At 44.7% G+C, this 19,025-nt stretch overlaps 1 protein-coding gene across 3 annotated transcripts; it reads right to left on the bottom strand.

Moving 5' to 3' along the window:
* Positions 1-2,318: 2,318 nt before the first annotated feature.
* On the bottom strand, positions 2,319-17,653 carry Etv3 (ETS variant transcription factor 3). 3 transcript variants are annotated; one of them, XM_026405051.2, is made up of 5 exons: positions 17,585-17,653; positions 15,531-15,586; positions 14,700-14,937; positions 13,372-13,487; positions 2,319-7,008 (listed from the first exon to the last, which is right to left on the bottom strand). In XM_026405051.2, exons 2-5 carry the CDS (start codon positions 15,574-15,576, stop codon positions 5,873-5,875), a joined length of 1,536 nt encoding a protein of 511 aa, XP_026260836.1. In that variant the 5' UTR covers positions 15,577-15,586; positions 17,585-17,653; the 3' UTR covers positions 2,319-5,872. The 3 variants fall into 3 exon arrangements, with proteins under 3 accessions (XP_026260836.1, XP_026260835.1, XP_026260834.1); XM_026405050.2 differs by having other exon boundaries at positions 15,531-15,589; positions 17,585-17,640; XM_026405049.2 differs by lacking the exon at positions 17,585-17,653 and adding an exon at positions 17,248-17,305.
* Positions 17,654-19,025: the final 1,372 nt, after the last annotated feature.

The following is a 19,025-nucleotide window of genomic DNA, read 5'->3' as shown; positions in this document are numbered from 1 at the left end:
TTAAAATGTCCTGTTTGTTCACAATTATAGCATGTTTCTGGCCTGGCATCTAAAGCCTGTTTTACTGCAGCTGCCATGACTTGCCCTTGTTCATTAACATCTCTACATAATTTAATATATGTGTTTAAATCTTCATGCCTCCATGGTCTAATAACCTCTCTGCAGCAACGATTTGCTTGGTCATAAGCCAATTGTTTTATTAATGGCATTGCTTGTTCTGTGTCACCAAAAATTTTGGCGGCCGTTTGAATAAGCCTATCTACAAAGTCAGCGTAAGGTTCATTAGGTCTCTGTAATACCTTAGATAGCTGACCTTGTAAATCTCCATGTCCTTGTAAAGTCTTCCATGCCCTAACTGCGTCTGCAGCAATCTGTGCATATACAGCAGGATCATATTCCATTTGTTGCCGCTGACCCTCATAATCTCCTTTTCCTAGCAGCATCTCTAGATTTCTTTGAGGGTAACCGGCTGCTGCATTTCGTCTAGCTGTCTCCCTGCAAAATTCCTCATTGGCAACCTTCCATAACAAATATTGTCCTCCATTTAGCACAGATTTACACATGCTAGCCCAATCTGCTGGCGTCATGTCCAAGTTAGTAATGGACTCCACCATGCTTACTGTGAAAGGGGCTTGAGGACCATAGGTTGTTACAGCCTCCTTTAACTGCTTCACTGTTTTAAATTCTAAAGCACGGTGAATTCGCTGCCCTCCTACCTGTTCAAATACAGGGCATGCTAATCTTTGAGGTCCTGTCTCAGGATCCCATCTATCAACTACGATGGGGTTTGAGGGCCATTCAGCTGTCTCCATCGGCGGGGCTGATGGTTGAATTACACCCTCTGGTAATAAAACGGAGTTAGTAACAGCCTTTTGTTGTGGCCTTTTTCCTAATAACCCCTTTTCCTTTAAATTTTCTTCCTCTCTCTGACTAGCTCGAGAGACCTTCTCTTTTCCTTGATCTAAAATGTCTTTCTCCATGGTCTGAACCTCTAACAATTTACTTAACAACTTTTCGGTTTCTTTTTTACTAATTTCTAATCTTCTATAAAGATAACGCAACCCAATAAGATAACATAAGAAAAAACCGCAACTGAATGAAACAAAAACTGAATAAAAATTCGCTGTATCAATTTTCTCTTTCTCGGGGCTAACAAACTTCAAACCTTGAGCGAACCATTTTTCCCAGTTTGCCTGAGAAATTTCTAGGGACAGGCAACTTGAAACAAAAACGAAATAAATCAAAACAAGAACACATTGTTTTTGGAAATGGTCACCCATTCTCTCGCCTTCCCTCAGGGGCGAGCAATTTACTCACCTCCAAATTTCAGATGTTCCGCGTACGGGCCACCAAATGCCGAAGCCAAGTGCCAATGACTCGGCTTGGCACAGAATCACGAGCCACCACACAGCTCTGTAGGTTCAAACAGCAATTCTTTATTCCGGATCTCACACCAGCCTCCACACACGTTCAGGGGCAGTCTCGTTCTGCCGCACACTTCACCTACTCCACGAGGCTTTTTCCAAAATCCCATTTGAATCTCACGAGAACTCAACGGGAACAAGCAACAGGAACACCCTAATCCCAGCAGCAATAATCTTCAACCTCAACTTCCCTAAAACCCATATTCTTAAACCGGGAAACGCCTTAAACTGGGAACACCCTAAGCCCAAGGACCGGGATACTTCCTCAAACCTGCAGGATACTTCCTCAAACCTGGATCCACCCTCGATCACCTTGAGCAGGGTCATCTTTCTCAAACACACAAGCAAGGTCGCAGCAAATTTCCAAGGCAAGTCCATTTAACATGGGGTACACTGGCAAGGATTACGATGCGTCAATACCTACTTGGTAATGGCCCTCAGCAGGGTCCCTGGCTTCAGTGTCCTTTATCAGGCAGCAGCCACCCACTCAAGGAAAATGACAAGCTCCACCAGAGTCGAGAGCTATTCCTCCCCATGTGGGTGCCCAGGCAGAAGAAGAAAAAATTGTGCGGGGTTAGGGATTTAGCTCAGAGGCGGAGCGCTTGCCTACTGCCTATTGCCTAGCATGAGCAAGGCCCTGGGTTCTGGCCTCAGCCTGGGGAGAAAAGGACTAAAAAAGACAAAAAAAAAAAAAAAAAAAAAAAAGTTTGGACTGGGGGAGCTGGTGCGGACCCTGCAAATCCTTTGGCCACAGAGTATAATGAACAACAAAATCAGCACTCCACAAACATTACTTAAAAGTACTTTTTTTTTTATTTAACTTTAATTTCTGAGGTAAAATACTTTTTTCTTTCAACTTCCATAACAAAATACAGAGCTATCAGATACCCCTGGAAAAAATATGTATATTATACATATATTTCTATAACATTACATCATATATATATAATATATATGCAAAAATTTGAAGACTTTATAGAAAGCGGAACATCTAAAAGGCACTGCACAATGGAGTTAAGATTACTTACATTTTATGTACATATACACACTTTATTCTGCGTAAGCGGATAACTAGTGAAGTTATCTTTCACACGTGAATGTCTCATCCACAAATCCCTGCATCACAATTTTATAACTCAAAGAATGCCTAAATATTTCAAAACAAATTAACTGGTGAACTTCTTCCCTGCCCCAAGAAGAAACTAAAAATGGAACAGTTCTTTAAAAAACTCAAAGTTTTCTTTCAAAACACATAAATATGTATGTTCCATTACTGTTTACAAAACAAAAAGCACAACATAATTATGGAATAAATAAATGACAAGGGATAAACAGCCAACTGACTCTAACCACTTGGCGAGACGTGATATACCTCAACTATTTTTTTAATGCTTCTAAAAGTTTCTTGGCCCATGGGTCGCTAGGAAGCAATAGTTTCCCTATACTAGTGAGGTGGGTTTAACGCAGCGCAGCTTGGTAATTAGGGTGGAGGGACTTGGTGAATGGTTTATAGTTCACCTCTATCCTTCTCAGGAAAAAAGGTGAGCTCAGCAAGGCTGGGTGCCCTTAAAAGATCTCTACTGTTTTCTATAGCTACAAAAGCAATCTGTTTACATGAATAAGTTCTTGATTAATGAAATTTCATTATGTTTACAAAGTTTTAAACATTTGGCACAGCAAAACTTGGAAAAAATGGGAGACACGACATAGGTCCGGTTTTTGTCTCCCCTTCTTCCACATGCTGCTGGACAGTGATGAGATGCTCATGGAAGAGAAAGGCCTGGCTTTGTACCAGGTTGGTGACAGGAGCTGCTAGGAGTGCGCTGGGGAGGAGAAAAAACTCTCACTCCTCTGCTCCAGGAAATATCAACAATCTCCACATTCCCTGGTCCACTTCCTGAGCAAGCCCAAGTTCGGCTCTATAGAAGCCCCCCCACCCCCAAACCCCAGTGTGCAGTGCAAATCAAACAATAGTTACTGGTGGAATGGCAATCAAAGAAAACAGTTAAACACCAAACAACTTCTTAAAGCCAAAAAACATATTTCATGGAGTTGAACATTTTGAGTATGATTTTTCAAGTGTAAAAGCAGTGACTTTTTGTTCAAACAGAAGCAGCATCTAGGAATTAATTCTGGCACTTGGGTTCTAGGGGGTTACAGGTATGCATCATTGATTTTCTTCCCTCTCTTATTTTAAAGGCCTCGTGTTTCTATTCCTGAGTTCATACCGACACCTGCTGGCCCTCCCCTGTAGTGGACAGTGGGTGGCCAGCTGGCCTCCCTGGTTAGATCGGGCAATGCCAAGCAGAGAGCCCTCATCCACCTGCCGGGCCTGCTTTTGAAGTCAGAGGTAAATCGAGGTGCAGAGAAGGAAACTGGTAAAAACACAACCGCCAAGGCAGCCTGACTGGGGAGCCCTCTCAGCCTGACTAAGTCTTAGGGACCACACTCAATTCCTTTCCTGGGCAAAGATGAGTCACTTAGGGAACTTGGATCAAGTTCAGTTGCATGCCAAGAAATAGCATGCTGGACTCAAGTCATCCCAGGCCATCTCGTGTCTCTCACCTGCTCTAACCTTTCCTAAATCCCTGTCTCATGCACATACTCCAGTTTTAAAAAGAAAAAAAAAAAACACCCCACTATTAAAAGAACTCTCAAAGTTTCCCTAGTTATGTCTCTCAGGCCAAGGTGAAGTCAGGATTTTCTCCAGTTCCTAGACACCACCCCTTACCCTCAACAGACAGTGCATTATTTCCCTCCCTCTGCTTGGCTGCCAGCTGGATCTGAGCCACAGCCAGGAGTTTACGTTCATGTACACTAAGGAGGTACGTGCACACACACAGAAGGTTGGCTGTTGTTACTTTCTCTCTGCCCCTAGTTTTTTCTTTTCTTCTTATTGTGGTGCTGGGATCACACCCAGGGCCCTCTGCATGCTAGGCAAGTGCTGTACTAGAGAGCTACACCCAGCCTTAGTCTTTTGCTTCACATAAGATCAATACTTTCCCTTTCCTTTGAAGTTGTTGGAAGAGAATTTCCCACAAAGAGACAATTCCTGTCTGGAGTCTCAAGCAAGACAGTCGATCAGGAGGCTCAGAACAATGTGGGCAAATGGGGCGGCAAGAAGGGCACCATCGCAGGACAGACATCAACCTTCACTCACACCAGGCCTGTGGCCTCTGGCTGCCTTCAGCGTCTTTCCACCTCTTCCTTTGCTCATGACAAACATCCACTTGTTCCCCCAGCTACTTTCTGTGCTTCCAGGTACCATCTGCCCTGAGCTCCCACGACCCTGCCTTTCTGCTACCCATTCCGACAACATCAAGAGGGAGTGACTAAATACCAGCTAGGAATTGAAGCAAGTCTCAACATTCCTGGATTATCTGAAAAGCTGTCCATGCCCTTTACAGGTTTATGTTGACAGACCCGTATCTCTTGAAGTATGTTCATAGTTAAGGCTCGACTTCAGAAAATGATAAGAGGACCAGACACAATGGAAAGACATCTTCAGCAATGTTGTCATGCCTTCTCAGTGAACTTGCTCACAGTCAAACTTTGGTTTGGCTTCCCAAACCCACAATGGAAAAGAACAATGAGGATCATGTTTTTCATTTGTTTTGTTTTTAAAGGCATTGGGTTACTTCCTCCTGCCCTCTTCTTTCTTCCCTGAACAAGAGTTTGCAACTCCTCATGGCTTCTTAATAGGTGAAGTAGGTAAAAAGTCCAAGGAGCTCGCAGCAAGGTTTCCTGCCCCAACCCTGCCCCTGAGAGGCGGCCAGCTCCGTGCCTCAGCCCCACTCTAACTGGCAGTACACTCATGTGTCCTGAAAGCAGTTTTTAAAAAGGAAAAGAGAAATGGCAAATAACAACTAGAGAAAAGAGAGAGAAAAAGGAAAATTGACATCTGAACATCCCTCCCCACCCCTAAGACTGAAATTACCTTATTCCTCCCTTGAAATAATTATAAAGTAACATTTCAGGCAAAATACTTAGTATTAATGGTCTCTCACTGCACAACCTCCCAGCCAGGACCTTTCCCTTTTAAGTCTCTCTCTGCGAGCACAGAAACCCATTAATGGCTTTTCATACATGAATACAATAGAAAAGAAAAAGCCTGGAACCCAAACTACTGCAGGACCAAAAAGTACCTGGGCCCTTTAGGAGTTTCCTTGTCAGGAAGTGTAAGCCTCAAACGGAAAACAGGCTCCTTCCCCTTTCAGTTCTACATACCCTCTCTGTGTCCTACTACTCACCAGGAAAAAAAAAGTGTGTTCACATCTGACCTAATTTACAACAGAAGACACCCATCCCATCCCCAACAGAAAAGTATGAGTCTATGCCCCAGATGATCAAACCAGCCTAACTCCCGCCCCCCACCCCCCAGATCTTGCTACATAAATACATGTATGTATTTGACTACAATATAAACAGCTCCCGGCCCACTTGCAGTTCTATGCATCTGCGGCTGCTGTTGCCAAGCCCCGGGGTCCTGACCCGTTCCAGAGGAACTTGCCCTTCTTACTCAGCTCCCGGGCTTCAGGGTCATCATTCCAGCGCCTCTTCAACCGAAGCTTGGGGGGCATCAAAGCGTCTTCTTTCTTCTCTGGTGCACTGGGCTCTTTGCCAGACCTGTCCTCACTGTCTTCAGTCACCTCTAGGGGTTCTTCACTGGCGGTGCTGGTGGGGCCTGGGGGCCAGGTGGGTGGGGCAGCAGGGCGAGCAAAGACGGTACCTTTCCCTTCTTCCGTGGTCCTGCTCGGCACAGTGCCCTCTTCTTGAGGGTGCTCCTCCTTCTCCTGGGCTGGCTGCCTGAGGCTCTCAGGATCCTTCTCGGCTGTGGGCTCCACCTTAATTCGTGGGGGCACAGGAGCCATGGTGGGTGCGGCAGCAGGTGCCGACTCCTCGCTGCTCTCTACCCTCTCACGGTTCTTGCGCCCAGCGGGCGGGGGCTGCAGCTTGATAGAAAACGGAGTGGACTCCTCGGGATGCACTTGGCATTGCAGTGGCGGAACCATGAGCCCAGGGTAGCGGGGGAAAGTCCGAGGGCTCAGGTGGTAGTTGAATACGGAGCAGGCTTGAGAATGAAGGTAGTGTTTCATTTCTTCTGGGTTGAAGGAGAAGCAACTATTGCTGGTGAAGGGGCTCAGACCCGGGGAGGGGCTGTAGGAGAAGATGGTGGGAGTCAGGGAGAGGGCTGGTGAAATGGGGACATTGAGGACACCTCCACGGCCAGGGATGGGAGAGACAGCGAAGGGGCTGTGGGGGTCGGGGTACATCCCGGGCCTAGTGAACAGAGGAAGCATTATGTCGGGCTTGCGTTTCTGGTGGCCCAGCCCGCCTCCACCGACAGCATTCCGGGAAGACATGAGGTCCACGCCCCGGCGCCAGTCGGCAGCTGAGCCGTCCTCCAGCTCCGGAAGCTCCACCTTCCTATCAGTGCCATTACTCTCCTGGCCAGAAGCAGTGAGGGAGCTGGCAGAGAACCGGCCGGGCTGCACATCACCAGTAGGAGAATGGGTGTCCAGGGGTGAGAAGTGGAAGCGGGAAGAGGCCGTTGGCACTGGAGGCGCGCTCTGAGGAACCACACCTGCAGCGGGGGAAAGACAAAGGCTCGGTTGGAGGTCTGGTTGCTCAGGCTGCTAGCATTTTTACTTGTGCTAATGAGGTACACAACAGATAGCCCCAACAGGAAACAAACATCTCACATGGACCAAATCCCACAGTTCCCCACCTTCCCAGTAACGACCACAGCTCTCCCATTCAACTTAGTTGCCATCTTTCTCCAGCTCCTTAAGTTGTCTTCACACTACTCCTTAGTATCTGCAATGTTCTTTATTTGTTGATATTAATATTTTAAAACATAAATTCACCAGGCAGAGACTTCCAATAGTCCACAACTGTCTTCCCAGCAGTTCAAGGCTTAACAATTAGTAGGTGCTCAATAAGTATTAAGTGAATGAATGAATGGGATACAACAGCAACCTTCTCTGCAACTCCAAGTATTGTGTAGGTGTCACCTGTCTCAATTTGCAGCTGTGCAAATAACCTTTTCTTGTTCTCATAATTCTGACTATATGTATAAAGCAAGCAAACCTAAACAAACAAAACCGGAAATAATATATATATATGTAAAGCCATGCAAGACCCTGCACCTCACATATATGGACATGAACAAGACCATATTTTAATGAAAATAGATTAATAAAAAAATAATTGTTTCTTAAGGTAAGTTCTTGTGGTATACATTTGGAACTTTTGATAAATAATCATTACCTCAGAGATTCAAATATTTTCCAATCTCTACAAATTTATACCTCTGATCATTTTATAAAATGATCTTCATTCCTACTCCGCTTTTAAGCACTGAGGATGCTGGAAGAAAACCTAGGACCAGCTCCTCCCTCTCCTAAGTTCAACTGTTAAAATGTGAAACTCTAAGTGGAAGCTAACACTATTAACCATACCAACTTTAGAGGAACATAAAGTTCTCAACTTCTCCCCAAAAGTTCCTTTAAGGCCCGAGAAAGGAACGCCACCTGAGGCCTCGGGACCCCACAGGTTCCTGGAGGTTCTGGTGGCTTCCATCATGATGATGTAATAAGGGTTCTTGAGGGGCTGGGGATGTGGCTCAAGTGGTGGCGCGCTCGCCTGGCATGCGTGCGGCCCGGGTTCGATCCTCAGCACCACATACAAACAAATATGTTGTGTCCGCCGAAAACTAACTAACTAAATAAATATTAAAAAAAAAAGAAACTCTCTTTAAAAAAAAAAAAAATAAGAGTTCTTGATACTCTGAGGCAGGCATAAGAGAAGAAAAAAAGGAAGGGGGGAAAAAAATAAAGACCAGCAAAAGTCTGGTGGTCTAGGAGAGAAAACGAAAAGAGGTAAGACACAGTGCGGTTAGGAACTGGTCCCAGTTAGCTCCAGTCTCCTATGCTTGCTATTGGAAAACCCCTTCAGCTGTGACTCTGGAGTAGGCTGGTATGTGTGAGACAGCTTCTAGGCACACGTGGCTAACGCTGCCAGAGCAGCACTGCCCAAAGGGATGTTTCACAGAAAACTGTCTGCAGGACTCTTATTTTTAAAGCCCCTTTACTTAATCTTAATTTAGGAAAGACAGAGAAATGGCTCTGCATAGGAATTGAGGAGAGCCAAGAGTCCCAGGACATAAGTCTCTTTTTCTCAGTCTATCACAGTGACTAAATCCTAACCTTTTTGATTCTTTTGATCCTTGGCTTTTATTAAGACTACATTCAGTCAAAAGCAACAATCCCACTTGTATACAGTCAGAAGGACAAAATAAGTCATAAGGATAATGTGGAAGGGAAGGAAAGTTCTGTCTCCTAAGCAATTTAGAAAACTGGTTAAATCAGGGCTGGGGATATAGCTCAGTGGTAGGGTGCTTGCCTTTTTTAAAAACGGGCAATATCTCAGTCTTTACACATACTAAGGCATGCTATAAATCTGTAAGGAAAAATAATACACAGCATTTTCCAAATGCTCTGGATCGGGGAGGGGGAAGGGGAAGGATGGTGGAATAGAGCCATGTTGGAAAGGTAGAAATCTGGTCCCTTCCCTCTGATTATATTATATATTAAGATATAAAATCCAAGATTTTGCTAGGGAAAAGAATTTGTCCCCCCCCCCAAAAAAAAGTTTGAATGAATATTATTGCTCTGAAAGAAAATTGCCTTAGTAAAACCATCACAAGATTTGAATAGTAGAGTTGGAAAACTGAGGTCTGATTCTTACTTCTGGTACCTTCTATCTTGTGGCTAGTACAAATAAGTTTTTTTTGGTTTTGTTTTGTTTAATAGCTTTATTTTTATGTGGTGTCGAGGATCGAACCCAGGGCCTCAAGCATGCTAGGTGAGCACTCTGCTGCTGAGCCAAAACGCCAGCCCCAAACTGGAGTTTCTGATTGCCCTCTGGCAACAGTGTAAATAACAAGGTCTTTACCTATGTTCAAACCCTGGTTCTAGCTGGACAATTCACCTCTCTGTGCCTCAGTTTCCTTATCTGTAAAATAGGTGGCAATAAGACCAATCCTAATGTTATGAGAAATAAAAAAATTAAAATTTGTAAAGCCCTTGGAATAGTACTAGCACATAGCAAATTGCATGTAGTTGTTAAAATAATTTTTTTCTTAGATAATAATCATGATTCAAAAATTAAAATTTTGAAGTACATGTATCATTCAACTATGAACCACATGTTTGGTAACAGTGTTAGAGCACTGTTAAACTTCCTGGGTGTGGTAACGTTATTGTGGTTATGGAAAAGAATGTCCTTGTTCCTGGGAGATACATGCTGAAGTACATGGGGTGAAGTGCCATGATGTCTGCAACTTAATCTCAAAAGATTTAAAAAGTATATATAAATAGAAAGAGATAAAACAAATGTGGCAACAATGTTAACCATTAGTGAATCTAGATAAAGGACATGTGGGTGTTCACTGTTATTAATACAATTTTTCTGAGATTTGAAGTCTTCCAAAACAAACAATCGAAAAACTGGGGTGGGGTGGGAATAGGGAGAATAGCCCAAGAGATCTCAAGTCCATCCCTGAATAGTCTGTCCTGCCTTTTATCCTCTAAGAGGTAACTATTTTTACTAGTACTTTTTCAATGTTTTTTATTTTTATTTTTTGGTACCAGAAATCAGACCCAAGGGTGCTTAGCCACTGCGCCACATCCCCAGCCCTTTTATTTTTATTTTGAGACAGGGTCTCACTAAGTTGCTCAGGGCCTTGCTAAGTTGCTGAGGCTGGCTTTGAATTTGTGATCCTCCTGCTTCAGCCTCCTGAGCTGCTAAAAGTACAGGCATGTGCCACCGTGCCCAGCTTCTATGTTTCTTATGCAGATACAAGTAGATATTAAAATACATTATTAAATGTATCTTATAGGATATATTTTAAATATTTTTTTTTAGTTGTAGATGGACACAGGCCTTTATTTTATTTATTTTTATATGGTACTGAGGATTGAACCCAGTGCCTCATACATGTAAGGCAAGTGCTCTGCCACTGGGCCACAATCCCAGCCCTATAGGATGTATTTTATAGGATGCTACTAATGATAAAAATGAGTTACTATATGTAGACGTACTTTGAACACTACCTACACATGAAATACACTACAATAAACTGTTAAAAAAGTGAAATTATGGGGGAAGAGAAAAGAATATTTACCCTCTTACTCTATAAACTTCTATATTATTTAGTTATGTTACTATCAGCCATGTACCACCTTTCTTTTTAAAACACAGACCAAAGTATCAATCCACCTTGCAGAAACCTTTAAAGTCTCTAGGATCTAAATTCACACAGCTCTACTTAAAGCACTTGCATTTTACAATTGTGTTAAACCTAGTATATAGTTTTCCTGCCAAATTCTGTAGTTCTTGAAGGAAACAACTCTCCCATCATTTTTTTTTTTCTTTTGGGTTTAACACATTATCTGTTGAACAAATGAATAAAACCCAATTGAGATTTTGGAATGTATGAATTATTAAACAAGAGCTAAATTTCCAACAGTTCATTCTCTCAGGAACTGTTTCCTGATAAACTGTTCAACAGATAACTATTCAATCTACTCTGATCAGTCATTGACTTTTATCATTCATAAAATGTGAATACTGAGACATATACTTTAATGGACTAGAAGATTTGAATAAGATAATTTGCCAAACTACCAAGCAAAAGTACCTCAATTAAGTAGATGTTCAATAAATGTTCCGTCCCTTTGTCATCATATTAACATCACTTAAACAATACTTGGCCTCTTTGGGCAAAAGTTCTCTATTAAAAAAAACAGTTCCAAAGCTGGGCACTGTGGTGCATACCTACCTATAATCCCAGTGACTCAGGAGGCTGAGGTAGAAGGATTACAAATTCAAAGTCAGCCTCAGCAATTTAGCAAGACCTTGTCCTCTCTCCCCTGAAAAAAGCATGTGGCTCAGTGGTTAAGTGCCCCTGAATTTTCAACCCCCATGGGGAAAAAAAAAAAGTAGCTCCTGTTCTTTGGAATTGTCTATATCTAAGGATGTGAGTAATGATAATGTATTCCTAAAAGAAATGTATGCTGTTTTGCTTTCCCCATAAATTTCTGATTAGGGTCTTGAGGCTGTTAAGGATCAACTTTGATTCAATTGCTTTCAGGCAGACCATGTGTACCAGGCCACTACTATTAGATTTCCAGGCCAGTCTTCACAGAGTAACAGTTTAGATTTCCTTGCCCTGCAAAAATAACCATATTTATCCCAGAGGTTGATGGACAGACATCCCATTTCAATTTGTCCAAGTGGCTGGCCTTCTGGGTTTTCAATTAAAAAAAAAAAATCAAGGACAGAAAAAAAAAATACCAATTAAGCATTCTTTTGGGGGTGGGATAGATGAGTATGAACCCCAACACATTCTTCAAAGACTGGTACTCCCATCTAAAGTGCCCGTACCACTAGGTACACAGGGAAGGGGCAAAAGTGAGAAATAGAGGAAACAAGATTCCAGTGGCTAGAACAGGTCTGATTTCCTAATGCCGCTCCCTCAGGCACAAGGAAAGAAAACAGGTTGTAATTAGAGAGATGCATTCCAATACCACTTTTTTTTTTTTTAAATGCATGCCCCAGGGACAGGAGGGAGTGGTTACAGAAAGAGAGATGAAACTGTAATGATAGCAGAGTGAAGCTAAAACTGCCCTAACTTGTTGTGTGTAGTAATTACATATCTGCAATGGATTTTAGCATTATATTCTCAGCCACACCCCCGCTCTAATTTTTCAGGTTTCTTCCAACTTTTCTCTGAGAAGTTGTATTACTACAGAATCAAGATCAACTTTCTTTGCCTTGACACACAGGCCACAAAGAGCAATGATGAACTGGTTGGAAAATTAATTAAATATAATTTATTTTCTTAAGTAGGGGAAGAATTGATATCTTTATAAAACCCAATAATCAAACATAAACAACAACTTTTATAAGAGACTGCCTCTGCATTAAGAGAGGCAGATCTAAAGCCTCTGTGAGGAGCTGTAGTGAAAAGCTGGAACCTGGAGAGACGGAGGGGAAGCCCTGCTACACTTAAAAAAGGAAAGAAGGCTAAGTAACCCTAGAGTCTTGTTGTCTGAGGAGTTGCTGGTGCAGATCAAAGACACTACTTTTCACTGCAAACATGTGAACCTCTCCTTCTCTGATCAAGGATGCTGTGGTTTTGATGATTATTCACATGATAAGGGAGCGCTTGGTAGTTCATAGAAAATCGGAAGTATTTGTAGAAACAGGTTCTCATCTATGAAAGAGCCACTGGGCAGGGTGTTAAACTAAGTGTGTATCTTTAAAAAAAAAAAAAGAATCAATGCAAACCTATGGAGCATCATTCCCAAACAGGATAGTTTAATAATATCTAGGAGATTACAAATAATATGCATAAAAGGTAACTAAGTAAACAAACCAAACAAATATATCTTGTTATTGCATAGCCTATTACTCCCTCTAAGAGACGAATTAGTGGTGGTGGGGAGATGCCACAAGGTCCTGGGTTTAATCTCAGCACCACCAAAAAAAAAAAAAAGAGAGAGATGAATGGGGAGAGACTCAGGAAGAACAGAAGCAATTCAAGGGTTCACATTACTTCAGTGTTTCTAAAATCTCCTTTAGTGTGTCATGTCTAAGAACTTGTTTTCTTTTTGGTATTGGGAATTGAACCCAGGGCAACAACCACTGAGCCACATCCCCAGCCCTCTTTTTAGATATATATTTTTAGAAACAGGGTCTCACTGAATTGCTTAGGGCCTTGCTAAGTTGCTGATGCCGACTTTGACCTTGTGATCCTCCTGCCTCAGCCTCCCAAGCAGCTGGGATTACAGGCAATGTGCCACCATGCCTGGATTAGAACTGGTTTTCTGAAAATATTTAACTCAAAATTCACTACCAACCAAAGGAGTCTGCATCTTACCACTTGATCGAATGTTGATGAATGGGTAGTTGGGCATCACCAGTTTGTTGAAGTTAAATTTGTAAGTAAACCTTTTCCCTTTTGTTTTATGAAGGATCCTCTTGTTGTAATAGTATCTGCAAAAATGGGAATACTCGTCAATTTATCTTCAGGCTATTGACAGATTTTGATATATTTTAAATAATCGCTAAGAATAAAAATTCTTGCTGTAAGTATTACTTGCAAACATCTTCTTCATTCTTTTGCAGCCATTAGGTTAGAGTTGGAAGACCTAAGAGCTCACTTTTTCATTCAATTTTCAATTAGCTCTAGTCTTTGGCTACAGCTTTACATAGACTTCCTCACTTTAAGATCCTAAACACCTATCCTAGCTCTAATCATCTTTCTCCTCCATCTCTCTACAATTTCATTTCTAGTCTACTTCCTTCCAGTTCCATTCTATGTCACTAACTGCCTAGGTTCTGTCTGGCCCAGGTCGGGACAGACACCTCTCCTAGGAGGTTGGATGCTCAAGGCACAAAGGAATGTAGAATTGTTTTTTGGTGGCCAGTGAGACAATGGCATACCCTGATCTGGAAAACAGCAGCCAGCCTGGCCTGCTTCACTTTCAAAGACTCAAAGGGATGGGGGAGGATCCAGAAGAGTGCTGCACAGATTTTACGTTCAGGGTCACTAAGAATGAAGAAAGGCAGGGGAACTTTGACGTACATGGAACCTTTAGCCTGGCTTCTATTTAATAGCTCAGGTCATAAATTGCCTTCTGGCCCCTTGAGGGCTAAAGGGTTATGAAATTTTAAGACTGAAAAGAGGAAAAGAGAGCCTGAGAACTTATAGTAATCAAATTGTAGAGCAACCTATGCACTGACAACTGAGCCCACAGATTCAGTTCCTGAGTAGCTGGGTCAGCGCCATTCGGTGATCCCTCCTCCTATGCTAGCTTCACCCCTTCCTAGCTTCTCCCAGGGGAGCCCAAATAAGAGAAATTCTAATAAACTCCCGACAGGGAAGTCTAAACTATTATAAACGAGCTCCAAACCATGTTTCACCACACACACTCTCGCCCACTACAGAGCAGAAGCGGCTATCAGGATCCAGTGCCAGCCACATTGGAATTCCCTCCTACATAGAACCAAAGATATGTCTTTTTTCCTCCTGTGCCTGTGCTACTAGGATTCAACAGCTCTGACTCCCACTTTAAAAGCTACACATTATTCACTGAGAGAGTGCTGTCTCTTATCACCTGATACCCTTTTTATCTAACATTCACCAAACTGCCTAGTCTCCTTCCAATCTGTTAACACCACAGATTTGAGAGTCCTTTCTTTTACCTGAGGGCTCGGCTCAGCTTGTCATAATTCATCTGTGGTTTGCATTTCCTGCGGCCCCAGAGGCGGGCCACTTCATCGGGATCCTTGATGACAAACTCCCCATACTCTCCCTGCTGCCAGGCGATGACATGGCGGAACTCTTCCTTCTGCAGCAGCTCCAGGATGAAGTGCCACAGCTGGATCTGCCGGGAGCCAGGGGACGACTCTGTTTTGTAGGCCCAGTCAGGAAACTGATACCCTTTAATGTGAAAACAGCAAGATCAAAGTAGTCAGGAGCTAGGTACATACATACCAGCACCCCCAACTTCACATTCCACTGCTCAGAATCTCTAGAGTGCTTTGTAAACATGCCACAAACACCCTTTTGGTCATCTGGGGCTAACCACAACAGAGGAGAGAAAAGGACAGAGAAATGACTTATTCTTGTGGCAATCACTGAATAGGATAGAATCTGGCAGCAGAACCCAGATGCCCTAATCATTTACCTTTCCATATATTATTATATACCAAACCTACTCCCATGGGGGCACAAAAGTTCCAAAAGGAACAAATGGGAAAGATAAACTAATATTTTAGGAAAATACAGCTGAAAACTCCTCTTATCCTTAAGGTTGGAATTATTTTTCTAACAGGAAAGAGACTCTACAACTTGAGATAATGGTGTGCTGATCAAATGTGTTCAATACACATTCAAAGGAAATAGGCCTACAACTGTCCCAGTCAGGAGGCTATCAGTCATGGAGTTACATTTGTGAACAAAATCCAAGTGTACAGAACAGGAACCACAGAGGGACATTCCAGGTGCATCAGAGATGATTAACTTCTGCTCACCTCCACCTCCTTCTGGCTTTTCCACGATGCTACAGCCTGCTTTCATTTTCGCCCTCCTGCTGAGAGACACAAGCCATAGGATTACTTTAAGATGCTACTTATTTATTATCCTCCTGAGTTTTTCTGGCACAATCTTTCCCCAAACTTCCTTTTCCCTGTCTTTCCTTCCTTATGCAACCCTCTGTCTTTCAAACATGTCATCTCTAAACTGCTAATCCGCAAGTCATCAAATGATGGTCCTCAGGTCATCAGCTTCAAAAGCCATAATTATCTCTCACCTGACTTTAAACCACAAAGTGTAAACACTGTCCTTAATATTTGCTTTCTTCCTCCTGACCAACCCTCCAAATGTTAAAAAAAAAAAAAAAAGAAAAGAAAAAGGAAGGATACAGTGAAATGGGTCCAAAAAGGCAGCCCAAACAAGTCAAACAGTTTGTCTTCTATTACTAGACAGGTTCACATGCCAAGATACACAAGCCTGAGTTCACCCAGATGTACCTGTTTAAAAAAGGATGAAAAAAATCCAAATCCATCTGATTCCCTCAAGAATGAACATCTGATTTTGATTTATTTTACTGAATTATGTGAGATGGAAGGAAAACTCCTCCTAGTCAGAAACTGTCCCCTTCCCCTTGAAAAATACTCTGGATACAGGAAGTAAACACACATATGTACAGTCACTGTATAGGACATGGAGACAGACAGACAGACAGACAGACACAGACACAGACACACACACACACACACACACACACACACACATATTCCTCAAGTTTCCTGAGAAAAAAATTTTGTTATCTTTTAACTGGAAGGAAGGAGGGGGGAAAAGCAGCAGTCATTTCTGTGGTCCTTCTGGTCAATGAGTGGAGGGAGTACTGCTATGAAGATCTGAATTCATTCCATCCAGATTTACAGTTCCTCAATAAATTTCCTGTTCCAAGCAGCAAGCAGCTTGGTGTCAGTGAGTCCCTTCAGCAAAGAGGAGGGAGGGGTGAAACTGCCAGAGGGAGATGAGGGCAGGAGAGGGCAGATTTACCCTCATTGTTCCCCAGGGTGGATGACAGGCCCTCAGCACCCATATTACAGGAGTCTAGAGGGAATGCAGGTGCCTCATTGGCCCCAGGGTCGGGTGGGGACAAATTCCTAATCTTGGAAATCTCATCTTATTTGGGATTCCTCTAGATCCTTTTAATTTTCTTTCTCACCATACATACAAGGAGACCAGTATCAGCCCATGAAACTACCAGGGGCCAGGGAGGAGATCAATAGCCCAAAGGAAGGAGAAAACAGACACAGACACACAGGCATACAGACACAGAGGCAGACAGACACCCAGGCAAACAGACGCACACCATACACAATAACAAGGCACCAGGGCTGAGGCAGGAGTTTCCTCTCCCATTTCCGTGACAGTGAGGAAGGAAAAACAGTAATTTCCCCACGGTTGCAAGGAAGCCGCCCTGGACTCAAAACTACTGGATTGCTCTGTCCACGGCGGGGCCTTTACCCTGCCCCCAGGAATACCCTCGATCCCGCACGGCCAGAGGTGCAAACCCCGCTGCAACGATGACCTGATCTGGAAGCCCCTTCTGGATACCCCAGCTGTCCCACTGTGCCATCAAGGCCCTCTTCCAACAGCCCGGAGGCGCCTCTGCAAGCTCCTCACAAATTCACCCCGAGACTCCGTCCAAGCGGGACCAGAGACTCCCCTCCGCACCTCGGCCCCCTGCCTTGCCTCCGTTCGCGACCGTTCCCCGAGGGAGACATTCTCGGTCCGGCGCAGCGGACGCCCGCGGCAGCTCCCGGTGGCGGCCTCCTCGGCCCCCAGGGCCCCGGCGCCCCTCATCTCCCCGGCCGGGTGTTCGCGAACGCTGCCGGGATCCCGGCCGCCTCGCAGACACGGGCCCCTTCCTCCCCCGCCCCCCGCGCAGGGTGAGGCCCGGCGGGGGTGGCACGGCCCGGGGAGCGCCCCGGGCGCCGGGGACGCTGTCCCTGTCGGGGTCCGGGGCTGCTGGCCCCGAGGGGCCCGGCGGCCGCGGCGACGCGGGACTCACCTCTCTCCAGCACGGTCCGTCTTCGGTCCGGTCTCCTCCGCGGCGTCTCCAGCTCCTCCTCATCCACCCCAGCAGGAAGTGACCTCCTCGGCTGCTGTCGTCACTTCCATCTTGGGCGGGGGCGGGGGAGGAGGCGGCGCCCGCCCGCCCGCCGGCTCGGGGCCTCGCCGCGCCGCACCCAGCCGCCGCTCCTTTCCTTTCTCCCCGCGGCAGACGCCGACTTCCGCCCGCACTCCGCCCGGTGCGGCGCGTGCGTCACGTTGTGGGGGGCACGTGACGCACGCTCGCGGGGGCACCCCGGCCCGGTCCGGTCGCCGGAGCCGGATGTCGGGAGCCCGCGGGGCGACGGCGGCCGCTGCGTGCCGGGCCACCTGCCGCGGGCGGGCATCTCGCGACCCCACGGGAAGGCTCGGGCACCCCGAGGAGAGGCCCACGTTTCCCCAGAAAAGGGCTCGGCGACCTCCCAGGGAGGACCGCCCTCGAAATGGAAGTAGGATCCGCAGACGCTGTCCCCACCCCCACCCCCCCAAATAAAAGGGCCCTGGACGACACGTATAAAACGGAGCCGCGAAACCTGAGGCACAGGCTTTGGCAGCTGTCCCCGTGGAGACCGGGGAGTGACTGCCTCCCCGCGTCTCCCCGCCACTCTGCATTTCGTCCGAATTGGTTCCCAGCCGTTCAAACACTTCCCATGTCTTTCCCTTTTTGTTCCTGCTCGAGTAATTACAAATACCTTGTCCAAAGCCTGTGTTTTTCCCTCTGAGAAGTTTAATGGGAAAAGATCTCAAGCAGTTCAATTTTATGTCCAGCCCCTACCCTCATAGATTCAAGTGGTGTCCAAGCCCTAATTTCACTCCAGGGGCATAGAGTGGGGATCAGAGAAGCTTAAATACATTTAGAATGAAAAATTAAATGTGGGGGAGGTGAAGATGAGAGATGGGACTGAAGATCGATTTTTTAAAAAAATAATACTATTATTTATTTATTTTTTAATGTGGTGCTAAGGATGGAACCCAGTGCTTCACACGTGCCAGGCAAGTGCTCTACCACTGAGCCACAACCCCAGTCCCTGAAGATCGATTTTGATCAAACGTATCAAAACTTTGTTTTGTAGGATTGGCCTAACAGGCGTTTCCAACCTGTCGTACATGGATCGTGGCAATGTCAACATTAGTTGTTAGAAAAGTTGGTGTTCAGTTTTGACATGTTACCAGCCGTTCTGTAGGTGTGGCTCAATTGATGAGAAAGTTGGTTACACTGGCCTAAAGTTGCCCTAAAACAGAAGGGAGAATAGCATTTCTAGTTAGGAAATTCTATATAGGTGAATAAAAGGAACAAAATTTAAGTGCCGCAGAGATGATTACCAGTATCTGAAAGTAGCCGGCAGGCTCTCTGAGTGTAGAAATAGTCTGTCTTCTGCTTATTACCTAGAATAGTGTCT

Source organism: Urocitellus parryii, chromosome 11 (genome assembly GCF_045843805.1).
Source record: "Urocitellus parryii isolate mUroPar1 chromosome 11, mUroPar1.hap1, whole genome shotgun sequence".
NCBI lineage: Eukaryota > Metazoa > Chordata > Mammalia > Rodentia > Sciuridae > Urocitellus > Urocitellus parryii.
This window is presented reverse-complemented; position numbering and strand designations above follow the sequence as displayed.

Excerpts from the sequence above, each read along its gene's own strand:
- Etv3 (XM_026405049.2), bottom strand. The coding sequence starts at position 17,297 with ATGTCTCCCTCGGGGAACGGTCGCGAACGGAGGCAAGGCAGGGGGCCG. Across the intron at positions 15,587-17,247 it reads AGGCAAGGCAGGGGGCCGAG|GAGGGCGAAAATGAAAGCAG; the intron begins GTGCGGAGGGGA and ends GTCTCTCAGCAG. Across the intron at positions 7,009-13,371 it reads CATCAACATTCGATCAAGTG|GTGTGGTTCCTCAGAGCGCG; the intron begins GTAAGATGCAGA and ends CCCCCGCTGCAG.